General features: G+C 37.3%; 1 protein-coding gene across 2 annotated transcripts; it reads right to left on the bottom strand.

Annotated features, from left to right (window-relative positions):
* Positions 1 to 4821: 4821 nt before the first annotated feature.
* Positions 4822 to 13258, bottom strand: LOC109057410 (transmembrane protein 200C-like). Of its 2 annotated transcripts, none has more exons than XM_042752188.1 (2): positions 12787 to 13258; positions 4822 to 6631 (listed from the first exon to the last, which is right to left on the bottom strand). In XM_042752188.1, exon 2 carries the CDS (start codon positions 6608 to 6610, stop codon positions 5132 to 5134), a length of 1479 nt encoding a protein of 492 aa, XP_042608122.1. In that variant the 5' UTR covers positions 6611 to 6631; positions 12787 to 13258; the 3' UTR covers positions 4822 to 5131. The 2 variants fall into 2 exon arrangements, with proteins under 2 accessions (XP_042608122.1, XP_018930199.2); XM_019074654.2 differs by lacking the exon at positions 12787 to 13258 and adding an exon at positions 7418 to 7786.
* Positions 13259 to 15001: the final 1743 nt, after the last annotated feature.

Below are 15001 nucleotides of genomic sequence, written 5' to 3'. Positions count from 1 at the left end.
TGATTGCGCTGTTGTGGAATATGACTTTATGAATTCTTCATATTACTCTTCACTTACCACTGTGAAATTCTATGAATATTCCACAACACTATCATCAGATCTGAGTGTTTGTCAGGACTCAGAGCTGCACTTTAAAGAGAATCAGTTATGCTCAAAGACCTCATTAATATGCATGATTAAATGAGTCACTGTAATGAACGTGATATTGACCTGTGGTCATGTGAAGAGATTTCTCAAAGTACGTGAAGATCAAGAAATATGTCAAAAAGATTTTTAAAATCAATGATTAATTTATTAAATACTAATATTATTAAATGCAAACATTAAATATTAATATAATTAAATATTGATATTTTGCACGTGAAAATGAAGAAAATGAAGCCTGTTTTTCAGGAACATCCATTGTGCAATTTTTGCATAGTGACATTATTTTCATGACAATTAAAACAGTGTTATTACAGTTAAAAACTAAAACCATATATATATATATATATAAAATTACTTGAAATAAAATAAAACACTATTTTATTTCAGCTAGTTGCCAGCATTCATCATTTTTGTTTAGATAAATTAAAGTACTAAAATAACTAAAACTAAATAAACAAAAACTATTAAATACAGTTTTTTATAAAAACCATATACACATAAAAATAAAATAAAATGACAAAACCACAACGAAATGACTAAAACTTGAAAACAAAATACCTAGGTAAAAAATCTCATTCAAAATATTAGCAAAAACTATAATAGTATATCAATGACAGAAAAATAACACTGAATTAAACATTATTTAAACTTTATAAAGCATATATACCTCAAGTATTCGTTGTACTTTTTTCATTTCAAAGGACAAAATTAATTGTCAAAAGACAATTTTAATATTTTTAGAATAGGGTACTAGGATTTTCAATATTAAAGTCATTTTTATTTATTTATTTTCTAAAACCTTAATGGCCCTAAATAAGGCTTCATTTCCTTTATGCAATATGTATATATATATATATATATTATATATATATATATATCTATATCTATATATATATATATATATATGTGTGTGTGTGTGTGTGTGTGTGTGTGTGTGTGTGTGTGTGTGTGTGTGTGTGTGTGTGTGTGTGTGTGTGTGTGTGTTTGTTGTTAAACAATACATGAATGTGTTGTAATGTGAGGTGAATGTGAGCCACCGGGTGGCGCTGGAGGATCGGTCAGTCTCTGTCTCTGACTGTCTCTATAGCAGCAGCAGCAGCTGTTATTAAACTGTGATGATGACTCTGTGACCTCACTCATACCCATGATGCACTGCGCGATCCAGACCTTACATGAAACACCAGCTGCACTCAGTCATAAATGAACTCTGAGAATCTGTATTTTGCTGAACACGAGCTGCAGTGCATGCTGGGAGATTGAGGGTGTGTTGTAGCAGCGTTACATAAACAGCACTGACTGTTACATAAAGCATTTCAGATGTTTGAGAGCTATTCAAAACCAGAATGGAGGAGTTAACCCTTCGATGAGCACCTCTGAGTTACTGTAGAAACACCAACAATACAAACTAAAATCATATTTCTTCCCCCTGCCCTCAATGACGGTTTTTGATGAAGATCATAACGTCCATGAAGCCTCTGGATTCATTAAATTAATTATGGTTAACTAATTGATCTACATTTCTAAAGTATATAAGTTTAATACGAACAAACACGGTTCATATTTCCCAGCACTTTCATTCACAATCTCTGAAAGGTTGCAGTTATCTCTCAGCCCTCCTGACATTATTATTTTCAACAGAGCAAAAGAAGAACACAGACACATTAGCAACACCCTAGAAACCACCAAAACCAGTCTAGACCAGTGCACATAAGACCAGGGGCCACTAGAGGGCTTTAGCACACATTTCATCTGCTTACACTTGTCTCAGTCTCTGAAAGCTGACGCTCAAACAGCAGAAGCACAATGTCTCCTGTCTCCCAGAAGCAGGTTTCTGTAGCAGTGTGATGAAGTGATCTCACTAGTGCGCACTAGGCAGTGAAGTAGTCTGTGTATTTGACAGCTTTGTGCAAAGTTTGAGTCTGACAGAAGAGAATATGTTTTTGACTGAAGTGCTTGACTTTGACCTGGAAGTTTAAAGTTTGCACAAGTTAGTGTGTAGTTTGGGGAATAGTTTCATGAATTGTGTTAGCAATCCAGAAAAACTGTACTAATATTCCTAATAATATATTAAATACATGTAACTTAAATATTTTATATTTGAGAATATATTCATATTAATCTATAAAAATGGCCCTAAATGCTAAAAAATTAATATAATTTAATTATTTATATTAATAAATGAAATACATTGCCAAAAATATTATTAATATTCTTATTAATATATTTGACAGCTAAAGTATTATTAATAATTATTACTTTATATTAAATAAATGTAACAGTAAATTATTATTATTCATATAATTACTACTATTAATTCTGTTAATATAAATACTATTATTCCTATTAATATATTAAATTAATTTAAATTAAATGCTTAAAAAATCTAAATGTTGCAGGAAGTTGAAACTGAAATCATATTTCTTTTTCCACCCTTGGTCAGTGTTGGGGAAAATAACCTTGAAAAATAATGCATTATATACAACTGGATTATTATATTTTTATTTAAACCAAGATGTTATTTCCTGCTTATGGTGTAAGGCATAATGGACCAAATCAAAGGTTTGCACATCTCTGTTTCAGACAAACAAGACATCAGATCCACAGATATAATACTTCCTGCTTTCTCCCTCCAAAATGATGTCACTTCCTGCAGGACGATGGCACTGAGGAAGTGGCTTCTGCTTGTTAAAGTGATTTTACAGAAGACTGACATGGAAAGGGTTTAATACATTAAAAAAAAAGGTTCAGTTGCATTCATCATGTTTATTAATTAATCAGCAGAATCCGATGTTTCTATCAAAGACAGACACATGGAGATGAAATGAAGGGATGAGGGAAGCATTAGAAGAGTTTACTGTTTCATTTCAACACTGAGACAAAGACATGAGCGTCTGTTCATCACACCTGCACACACAGCTTCAAACACACGTATGTATCTCCATTAAAACGCTCTGAACTTCCTCAAGATATTCACACTCATTCAAACTCCACATTTTCACCTACAGCAGATTTCAAAAGGAATATTCATCCAGATTTCAAACTGTTACAAATGTTGTGATGCCAAAATTCACTAGATAGTATAAAACAAATATAAAAGGTAATTGTGACTTTTTATCTCACAATTATGACTTCATTTCCCAAATCAGAGATAAAAGTTATGATTGAGACAAACTCCAAATTCAGAGAAAACTCAGAACTGTGAAAAAAAAAAAAAAAAAATGATTAATTACACTTGAAACATTATCTTCAGTCTCTCATTAATGGAACAGATTTCTGGATGGAGATTTTTAAGAACATTTGCAGCATTAGTCTTTCTCTCTGCTTTAAAGAGACACTGTTGATTCATCTTTAATTAATCGACCCCAAGACTCATCTGAGAAACCACTTCAGCGTCTCATGATATCTTGAATGTATTATAATGGACAATATATTTCAGACTGAACCACGTGAAACACTGGGCTAGCGGACGTCAGGATCGAGTTCATTTAGTCAAACAAACAAACTACAAGTACAATCTGACAGCATACAAGTGTAGGTGAACATCTCTGAGACAAAACCCAAACATAAATATTTCCCACACAAGCAGAGAACACTTCAGATGAGATATTGCTATCAAGTCAATTTCTAAAATTAACTGATAATTTGGTGGTTAAAAAAGTGCAAGTAGATGACAGTATAAAACATGCTGCTCAGACCTCACCCATAAACCAGAACAGCCACAAATAATCTACTACTGGAAGAATAAAGGTGTTGTTTAATCTAGTGGAGCGGAGCTGTGCGGTCATGCTGAAGGTCTCTTCGTTCCGTCAGGATTCTGCTTGTAATTCCTCGAGGAAACCGTGTTAAAGACTGAGAACACACTGACAATATTTCAGTCAAAGTCTTGATTAGGGATGCACGATATTATCGGAGAGTTACCCGAATCGGCCGATAAAGGCTGAAAAAATAAACATGAAAAAATACCAGTCAAACGTTTTTGAACAGTGAGATTTTTTACGTTTTTAAGGAAGTCTCTTCTGCTCATCAAGCCTGCATTTATTTGATCCAAAATACAGCAAAATCAGTAATATTGTGAAATATTTTTATTTTTATCTAAAATAGCTGCTTTCTATTTGAATATATTTTAAAATGTAATTTATTTCTGTGATTTCAAAGCTGATTTTTTAGCATCATTACTCCAGTCACAGGATCCTTCAGAAATCATTCTAATATTCTGATTTGCTGCTCAAAAAAACCTTTATTATTATTATTTCACAGGGTAATTAGGATTTTATTATTTTTTCATGTTTCAGTTAATGTAAAACTGTTTAAAATATTGATGATAATAATAATAATAATAATAAATCAACACTAGCATATTAGAATGATTTCTGAAGATCATGTGACACTTGTGTGTGTGTTTGTGTTGGTGTGAATACAGCTGCACATCACAGAAATACATTACACTTTAACAGATATTCACACAGAAAACTGCTGTTTTAAACAGTGAAAATATTTTACAATATTAGTGCTTTTGCAGTATTTTGGATCAGATGTTTTAAGGTTTGGTTGTTTGAAGGGTTTTAATGTATCTTACTGTTCAAAAACTTTTGACTTGTAGTGTACTTGTAATAAAATGAAGGTAAAACACACAAATAGCAATTTTGATGTCATTAAATCACAAGTCTGTTTTGATTTAAATGTCAAAAGCTACAGCTTACATGAATAAAAATCACAAACATGACGCTAATAAATTAAATAATTTAATATAAACAGATTTATTCATTAATATGTAATATATTTTTGCATATGGATTGTGAAAACTTAAAAGCAAGGAGCTTTTTTTACAACTCTTTTACTTTAGACCATGTTAAATCCACAAATAAAATCTTTGGCATTCGGCCGAAATGATTTGAAATTATCGGATATCGGCAAAAATCTACCATCGTGCATCCCTAGTCTCGACTGCTTTCTAAAGACCATCACTGCATGTCAGACCAGCCAGTTAAACTTCCACATCCTCTAGAGTGGTGTCCGACTGGGAAACCATTATGAGTTTTTGTTTCTTTGAATACTGTCTGACCGCGGCACACTCCTGCTGATGTGTCTGAGCACAAAGCTCCCTTTCCTTTTCCAAAACCTCAACGGAGCTCTCTCGACTGAACGTGGACTCGAAGGATTCGCCGCCAAGGCCTTCGAGTTTGGTGTAGCCTCCGCTGCTGAGGCCTTCCAGCCGAGGACAGCTGAGACGTCTCGAGCGCGCCGCTAGGGGTGGATGTGGACAGATATCTAGATCGACACACCTGGAGTGGTCAGACAAAGCGCTCAAGGACAGGTGAGATCCGGTGGCCTTGCGGCCCGGGGAACCGGACAGCAGCAGCTGAACCTGGGAACCCTGCAGAGAGACGCGAGGAGCTCCTTGCAAACTGCCACTGCTCCTGTAGACCTCCACCGAATCCTGCAGAAGCACGGGATGAGGTTCCACTTTGGCCTTCGTGATGGTCCGAGACGCTTCCAAATCCTCCAAACGCCTGCAAATGGCCTCGGCGTCCAGGACCTCTCGTTTGGCCTCTCCGGTTTTATCCGAACCCCTTCTCTCCGAAGCTCCTCGGTGGTTGAGCTTCATCATTGGGAGGGTGAAAGCGTTGACCGAAGGGGACACGATGCTCCTGGTTTCCCATTGCTTGCCAATTCGGTTCTGATCTCGAAAGATGCTGTAGACGGTGTCCGTAAAGCTCTGTCTTTCCAAAGACGAGACTCGTGGGATGGTGGTAGACGGTCGTCGGGATGGGATCATGCTACCTTGAGACGATCCCTTATGAGGGGAACCGTTCGATTTGGTGTCTTTGGATTGGCAGCAGTTCACGAAACCGTTGAGCGGCGCCGACTCCTTGCTCCGCAGACTATGAATGTCAATCACCGTTGAGTAGATGTCTCTGAGGTTAATAATTTTGGTCTTTTTGTCTCTGTTTTCGTGAAGTACCGCATTGGCACAAATGAACAGGAAGATCCCGATGCCCATGATTAAAGGTCCGAACACCCTCATCTTGTCCGAATACAAGTATCTGTTAATAAATGCAGAGAATGCTCCCAGTTTAGGCGGATCAGGCTCAGCAGTCCCACTGGAGCCATTATAGCTCCTGAGGTCTTTATCTAAGAGATCCCAAGGCGGTCTGCTGGTCACATTGACTGATTCTCGGCTCTCGTGAGTCCTCTGTGTGTTCATCAGTCCTGGATAAAGCGGACTCTCTTTGGGCCAGTAGCCCAGTACAGCCATGGACACTCCAACCAGAAGCACCAGAATCCCGATGGCAGCGACCAGTCCAGATACAGAGCACAGCTTCAGCTTTCCTTTCACCACCACCACTTCGTTCTTCCTCTTTTTCTTCTCTTTCCTCTTGCGCTTGTTTTCGGCTCGGTTCTTCGCGCGGAGCGAGTCCTGTCTCCTGGCAGATATCCGCAGCAGACCCCCTGTGGCGATCATGATGGCGCTCAATTAATCATCCTGGAGAAGATAAAGAGAATATGAGGACATAAGTGTGGGCTGGGAACGCATGAGATCTAGACATTTACATTTAGGCCTTTAGAAGACGCTTTTATCCAAAGCAACTTACAAATGAGAAGCAATCAAAAGAGCAAAAATATGCAAATGTGGGTTTAGCCAAACGCAGTACACATAGACTGAACATGTATATGTGAGTGTGTTCATTCCATAAAAATAATTATCAAAGGTTTTGCTTCTTAATATTTTTGTGGAAACTACAATACACTTCCATTCAAAAAATTGGGGATATTTAAAATAAATAAATTTGAACTTTCTGTTCATCTGTGAATCCTGAAAAATTAAATGCATCACCGTTTCCACAAAAATATTGTGCAGCACAATTGTTTTCAACATTGATAATAATCAGAAATGTTTCTTGAGCAGCAAATCATCATATTAGAATGATTTCTGAAGATCATGTGACACTGAAGACTGGAGTAATGATGCTGAAAATACAGCTGCACATCACAGAAATACATTACACTTTAACAGATATTCACACAGAAAACAGCTGTTTAAACCGTAATAATATTTTCACAATATTACAGTTTTTACTGTATTTTTCATCAAAGAAATGCATTCTTGGTGAGCAGAAGAGACTTGACCTGTTACCACAATAATCCTAACACTGATGTGAATACACACACACACACACACTGGTATATCTGAATATATATGTGCCACCCAACCAGTATCACCATTTCCAATGAATGTCTCTCTCTCTCACACACACACACACACACACACCAGCATCTGCTGTGCTCTACTGGTTCTTCATTAGACGGATGTTCCAGAAGCTCACTTATCCTGATGAAAGCTCTCTAGTATCTGGAAGGCTGAGAATGAGAGAATGAACCCAGGCAGAGCGGCGCTCGTTCTCAGGCGTGTTCACTGGACTCTGTGTGGGAGCGAGACGCTTGTTTCTGTGAGCAGCATATGGATGGTGTGGGTTAATGCAGCACAAACACACAGCAGTGATCAGCGACACATGAGTGAAAGAAGAACAGAAGCAGTGTGAGACAGAGACAGATGACATGATTCACGCCAGACTCCACACAGAAAGATGAAAAGCATCTGTTCCTTGATTTGACATAAAAGCTGATGAAACTGCAGGAACGTGAGTGAGTGAATTTAGAGCCAGCAGGAAAAAAATCTTGTTTGCTTAGTACATATACTGTAACATATACTGTAGGATTACTAGGGTTGAGACGCTGGAAAAATGCAAGGTTATGAGCTGAACTTCTTTTAACTTGGTCACTGCACTTAAAAAAAATATATATAATATATAATGCAAAAAGATGGTGAGACACATCCATTAAATGCATATGTGACCCTTGAACACAAAACCAGTCATAAGGGCCTTTTTTGTTGTTGTTTGAAACTGAGATTTATACATCATATGAAAGATACACTATTTGAAAATCTGGAAATCATAAGGGCCTTATCTGGAAAATCATCTTTGAGGGTGTTCTTAGCAATAAAATCTAAATATTATTTGAGGAAAATCATCTTTAAAGTTGTGTCATAAAAATGAAGTTCTTAGCAATGCATATTACTAATCAATAATTAAGTGTTTGATACTGCTTATTTACAGTAGGACATTTAGAAAAAAATATGTTTTCATGGAACATGATCTTTTACTTTACTTTGCACGATGCTGATGTTATTCTGTCAGTCATTTCGACGAACAATTCTCTTGACTTTTTGAGTTGACTTTAAAAACTCAGAGTCTATATTTTTTTGTTTTGCATTATTTTTGTATATGTGTGGTTCAGTTTTTGTACAGTATTTGCCTTCATATTTCATAGCGTTTTATATTGCTTACTAGTACAAATATCTAAAAAAAGAAAATAATTTTTTTGCAGTGTAGCGTCTATCAGAAAGGACTGATTCACTTACTGACGTCATCTCAGTGCTTCATGTTCAATTCAGTAACAATGAGTTAAAGCTTTTAAATCATATGGGATCAAATGCTTCTCTTAGTGGGATCTGACCAGGTTTGATGAACCGTGCCATCTCTGAATATGCATGAATGAGGTTTGAGAGCTGTGATGCTGGGGACGTTTCATTAAATAAGAAACAATGTCCTTCTGAATAAACTCTCAAAGATTGAGATGCACTGCAGTCTTTCTAAACCACATCACCCTAACAGAGCCTTATTAGAGTCAGAAACCAACACAGACACAGAGAGAGATTCACTGGATGTTTATTTCATGCTCTAAATCGAAACAGACAGACATATTTTCAGTGGCCTCTGTGAACCCGTCTGCTTTTCTGCAGTGGAATCTAATAATTTATGGCACCAATTAAATCTTTGTTGTCTTCCAAAAGGGACTTCCAGAGAGAAAATACATATTTGAGTTTCCAGCACCAGGGTTCATTAGTTCTGAATCATCAGGGGAGAAGAGAAGACAAAATGAATTAGTTTCTCGCTGGATCTCGACTGTCCATTTCTCTCATTAAGTGTGTTTGGAGTCTCTCGACATGTTAGATGGACATTGATTTATCATGAATCAGCAGATACGACCTGTGATGACCGGTGATAATGACCCTCCAGTGCTTCATAAACCTGCTGACAGTAAATAAACATGACGCTTGTATAGCGTGTAATCATGTGTTCTCGTCAGTCAACCCAATAATCAACTGGCTTTCATACAGATATGATTCTAGAAATCGTGTGATTTAACTCTGAATGCAGAGACCGTGGATCTCTTGACCCCCGGGGGAATGACAGTGCAGTTCTATTGTCCTTGATTCAATCACAGCACTGAAAAAGCATGAGGGAAATCTTTATTTCCCCTCCTGTCAGCTGATAAGTGTGTCCGTTATGAGCGTTTATGGACCTGCCCTACAGTATATTTACTCACTAGTGCACTACAGAGGACCATTCAAGCTTTATTACACGCTCCGTTTAAATAACTGCTGCTCAACCTGTGAAAATACACTGCTGCTCTTAAAGGAACAGTTCAGCCAAAAATTTAAACTTGCTGAAAATGTTGTCACCTGCAGTTCATTCAAGATCAGTATGTGTGTGTTTCTTCATCAGGTTTGTAGAAATGTAGCACTGCATCAGTGTCTCAGCAATGGATGCTCTGCAGTGAATGGGTGCCGTCAGAATAAGAGTCCAAACAGCTGATAAAAAATCACAATAATCCACAATAATCCACAGCACTCCAGTCCATCAGTGAACATCTGGAGAAGACAGAAGCTGAAACGAATCCAGCATCAAGACGTTTTTAACTCAAATACATAGAGTCTATAATCCATAATAACACTTCCTCCAGTGAAAAAGTGTTCTGGTGTGAATCAGGAGAGAAATCTGCACAGATCAAGCAGTGTTTAAACAGCTCTAAACAAATATGTGTCTGGATTTTGATGTGAGAGACAACAGCAGATGCACTTTTTCACTGCAGGAAGTGTTATTATGGATTATGAACTATGTATTTGAGTTAAAAACATCTTAAAGCTGGATGTGTTTCATCTTTTGTCTTCTCCAGATGTTCACTGATGGACTGGAGTGCTGTGGATTACTTGTGGATTATTGTGATGTTTTTATCAGCTGTTTGGACTCTCATTCTGACGGCACCCATTCACTGCAGAGCATCCATTGCTGAGACACTGATGCAGTGCTACATTTCTACAAACCTGATGAAGAAACAAACTCATCCTGATCTGGGATGAGCACATTTTCATTTTTGGCTGAACTATTCCTTTAAACCTGCAAATAGTGCAAAACCTCTTAGAAAGGTGCACTTGCAAACTGTTTTAAAAAGCTGTCAACTTGTGTGAATCCCTTACATGTGACTAAATGTTCTTCTTAATGTGCTTGAACTTCATCACTTATGTCACGTCTCGTTCTGCTTCACTTCTAACAAACCGCTCTTTCATTTCTAACAATCCACAGGTGTTATAAAACACAGTACAGCTCCCATATTTCAGCCTTGGCTCTGCTTCTATATTTCCAACCAAAAAAAGATTTACAGATCTGATGAATTCCTGCGAGCGTTTGGCAACGGAGGGCTCCAGGTTTAATGAAATAAAGCTGAAAACGCTCCATCAGTCCAGACACACAGATGACCGGGAGATCAAAGGTGTGCGCGGATCCTTCCGCATCCAAGCGAACAGAAACGAGAGGCGGATCCACAGAGACACAACTGACATCTCAAACACGGCCGAGAAGGATTTATGGATCACAATGACCTTTATGTTAATTTCTGAAGGACTGGATGGAGAGCAGCGGGTGACAAACACGTCATGAGGACAAAACACCAAATGACAGACTGCCAGAACGAGTTCGGTTGTAAAAATAGCTGCAGTTAAAAGATATGATTTCCCAGCAGCTCCATCATCAGTGCAGAGAAACGTAAAAGTGATGACCGTTACCATCTGATTGCACTCGCAAACGCAGGTGACAGTAAAACAAATAAACAAATTTCACCAAGCATATGCGTCTGACATTCATTCGTGGGCGGAAAATGAATGATATGCTGTTTGCACGGGTCACTGATCTGAATCCAGCTTCTCCAGACTGTGTTTATCCAGTGTGTGAGATGCTAGAAACACCACATCCATCACTCAACTCACTACTATAGACAGGTTTCATAGAAACGAATGAAAACCAAGCTGACGTACAACCACCAATTCATCAGGGTTCTTTGAAAACACATCTTTCTAAACTAATTCCAGAACATCAAAACCTCACGGACTGGGAACATCAGATGTGACAGTAAAGAAGGTTATTGTTTTAGTGTTTATGCAAACGGTCATTTTATTTGTTGATTTTAAATATAAAACTAGGTGAAATGATTTATGCGTCAGTACTTTTTGAACATTTCCAGCACACTTCAACAACACTGTGATAATACTGATAGCCGTGATCGTTTAGGTCACTGTAATCGAGATAAGAAACATTCATAGCGTTTCATACTGACCCTGACTACAGCAAATAAGGATCTGGTCTCGAACTTGAAATCTGGTCTCTAATGTAAGATCTGGATTCTAATAAGGAATCTGCTTTGATGTGAGTCCAGTTTCGTGATAACAGTAAAGGTTTTCTCTAGTAAAGGTTTTTTTTTTAACCATCTGCAGGTTTCTAACGTAAGCCTAAAAGCTCAAAGCTGGTGGTTTTATGCATGCAGTTATTGCATGTCAGTGACTTTACGCTGCTCTTAGTTATTCCAGCTCGAACAGATTCTCATGAGCTTTACTGAGCTCTGACATAAACATCATCTCATGAATCCATGCATTAGTTATTGCACTGGCTTTAAACAAGATCTTACTTGACTAAGTGCACTATAAACGTGATGTAACAACCTCTGCAGAAAACACTATGTTCTCATTCAGGTCCTTGACTAATTCTCGAGCTCATCCAGCACAAAGAGCGGTGTACAGTACACTGGAAGATCTTCGGGGTTTTGTAATAATCTACCTGGTGAAATGCATCCTGCACAACTTTCATATTTTAGAGAGATGCAGGAGTTCTCAGCCTCATGATCCGGAAGACAAGAACACAACCTAACCTTACATGCATCGATCTATCTGACCTGAGAGCCTTCTTCTAAACCTAAACACGGCCAGCCCTTCAGATCAATACTATAACCAGCTATTCTTCACACAGGTCGAGGAGAGTTAGACACTTTGTCTCGATTTAAAACACTAATGCTCGTATTTGACACTTCATGTTTTGTTACAACAAATTCAGACCATAGAAGACATTCAGGACCATAAAAAGGCGAATTTTAAGCAGTTTAATCTAAATAAAATGTGCAGTGAGTGTTAATAAAATGGAGATGATGAGAATGAGCTGCTCAGGTGGAAACACTGCATCTCTTTGTTAAAGCGCTTTTGAAGGAGGAATTAAACAAAACAACGAATACAGATCATTTAAAACAAGCTGCATCTCAAAATGAACATAAACCCGAGCAGAATCCGGGAAACCGGCGAGGTTTACGCGTGGAAGATAACGTGCGTGACAGACATTCGGTACATTTAACGAACACAAAACACTGGAGACAGACATGCATTCATATATCCATCGATTTATAAATCCATCGATGAATCATGATCCAGTCCATCTACACAGTGAAGGAACGCGTGAGGAGAAAACCATCGCTTACCGTGAAACACGACTAACAGATTCGCGTTCGGGCAACGAAACGCAAACTTTCTCTCTTCACAAGACCGCATTTTGCGCGTTAAGTTCGTTATTTCCAGTCAGGAATATTTCCGCGCGCCGGTTCCCCGCTCCAGAGTTCTGAGCTCCGGTTCGGTTCGGTTCGGTTCGGGATCCGCTGCGGCTGATGTTACGCCGCTTCTCCGGTGTTGTTGCTATGATACCGCAGACAGAATCCGGTGCAAGTGCTGCAGGATTTGAATAACTGCTTTCTTAACGGTTTAACCCGATGAGCGACGGCGTTCGTGACGCGTCAGACGCGCGTCAAACCCGTTCAGAGACGCGCTGACCTGCGTTCTCTACCTGCGCCTCTCGTCCCTGCTGGTCAAATACAGACAAGAACACACATTCATGCGCAGAGGAACAGGTTCATGCACCAGACGAGTCAAAAAGTGCCATAATCCAATAATATTGCCATGTAAATATGATCATGACGGAACCATGACAAATATGTTCTAAGAATGTTTTGTTTAATCATTTTGCAATTGCAAGGTTTTGAAATTTGGAGTTTAAACACTGTCAGATTAACGTCCAACTAAAACGTTTTAGAAAAAAGTTTTGGTTTAAATAATAATTTTTAGATAATATTTTGTGTTAAAGAGTTTTGCCAGAACGTTCCCTGAACGCTGTATTCGTGATTAATTATTAACACTTTCACTAATGTAAATGACATTAAAGCAACTGAAGACTTTTTTTTTGTATCTAGATACTGGTCTTCAAGATATTTAAAATACATTTATTTCATACTAAATATGCTTTTAATCTATTAACATTTACTAATTTATGGCTCGAGGCTTACTGATATAAATATTATAATTTATTTAGAGTAGTACTTGTGCACAATGTTGTACATTTCTTAATATTAAGCCTAAAATGTGTTTTAATGTCTATTTATGAGGATCGTATGATCTTTGAATAATATCTGTCTTTAGATGCAATATATTTAAAGTGTACCTGAAGTGTACTTGCAGTAGTTTCACTTCAACACAAACAGATATACTTCATTTTATAGTATATCTTTTAGGATGTTATTTTTTTAATTTGATGCTCATTGTGCATTGAGTTAAGTATATTTTTTGTAAATTTAGTAAGTTTACCTTTAATTTTTTTATTTTTTTTATTTTTTTTTTACTGGGGGTTTCTTTTTATGTTTAAAAGTATTTCACACCATGATACATTGTACTGAACCCATTTCATGTAAAATGGTTGATGGACTCAGTAAACTCACGTGGTAATTGTAAGGATCTGTTAATCAATACCATTATATGATCAATATCATTCCAGAGGACAGAGGTCAACTCAAAGATCAATAACCAGCTTAACCGAATGAAACCAGCAAAAAGGGTTATGAATTAAGAAACAAAGCAACAAACATTCAGCTAAATCCAAAACACACCAGTCTTCAGTTACGAGGTGTTTCTGGACAGCATTGAGGGAAACATTACGAGTAACACCAGTTCCATAATCAGATTAACTAAACTAACAGTACTTTAAAATTTACAAGAAAATGTCATCTCAAATAACTTTGTTTTGATGTTTATTGACTGACAGCTCTTGATCTAAAGCTCTGCTCTGATTAAAAATAAATAAGCATGCCCAGCCCAGCTGACCAAAAGTAACAAAAGTAATGCAATTAGTTACTTCTTATGAAGTAATGCAACATTGTTATGCATTCCTTTTAAAAGTAACTTTCCCCAGCACTGTTACCAGTGTGTTACTGTACTTTGACATTACTTTTTAAATCTGGGAAGGGCTTGCTTGTTTGATATTAATATAAAAGTTCTGTTTTTGGCAAATAAAGCTCTTTCACACCAAAAGCCTCAGGCTGAAGGAAAAGAAAATGCATGTCTGTACAGAAGAACGCAGAAGAAGAAAGTTCAAAGAATAACAAATGTTACTTTATCTTGAGTAATTTTTGCTCCGTATGATTGAAGTGGATCATCGAAGGTCAGCAGCAAGACATCAGTTAATAAAATGGAATTACATACAGGATATTTGTAATATTTAACATTTAATTATTACAGGTTTGTGTCGCATTCTGTGTTGCATTTCACCATTTAGATTCATTTTGAGGAATACTGAATCTGTTTTTGTGTGAGTGAGATGAATTCTTCTAGAACTAAAGTATCATCTTATGATTTCTCTCAACACGGGCACAG

The sequence above is a fragment of the Cyprinus carpio genome, chromosome B24 (genome assembly GCF_018340385.1).
Source record: "Cyprinus carpio isolate SPL01 chromosome B24, ASM1834038v1, whole genome shotgun sequence".
In the NCBI taxonomy this organism is placed as follows: domain Eukaryota; kingdom Metazoa; phylum Chordata; class Actinopteri; order Cypriniformes; family Cyprinidae; genus Cyprinus; species Cyprinus carpio.
Note: the sequence above shows the minus strand (reverse complement) of the source record. Positions and strands in the feature narration are given on the sequence as shown.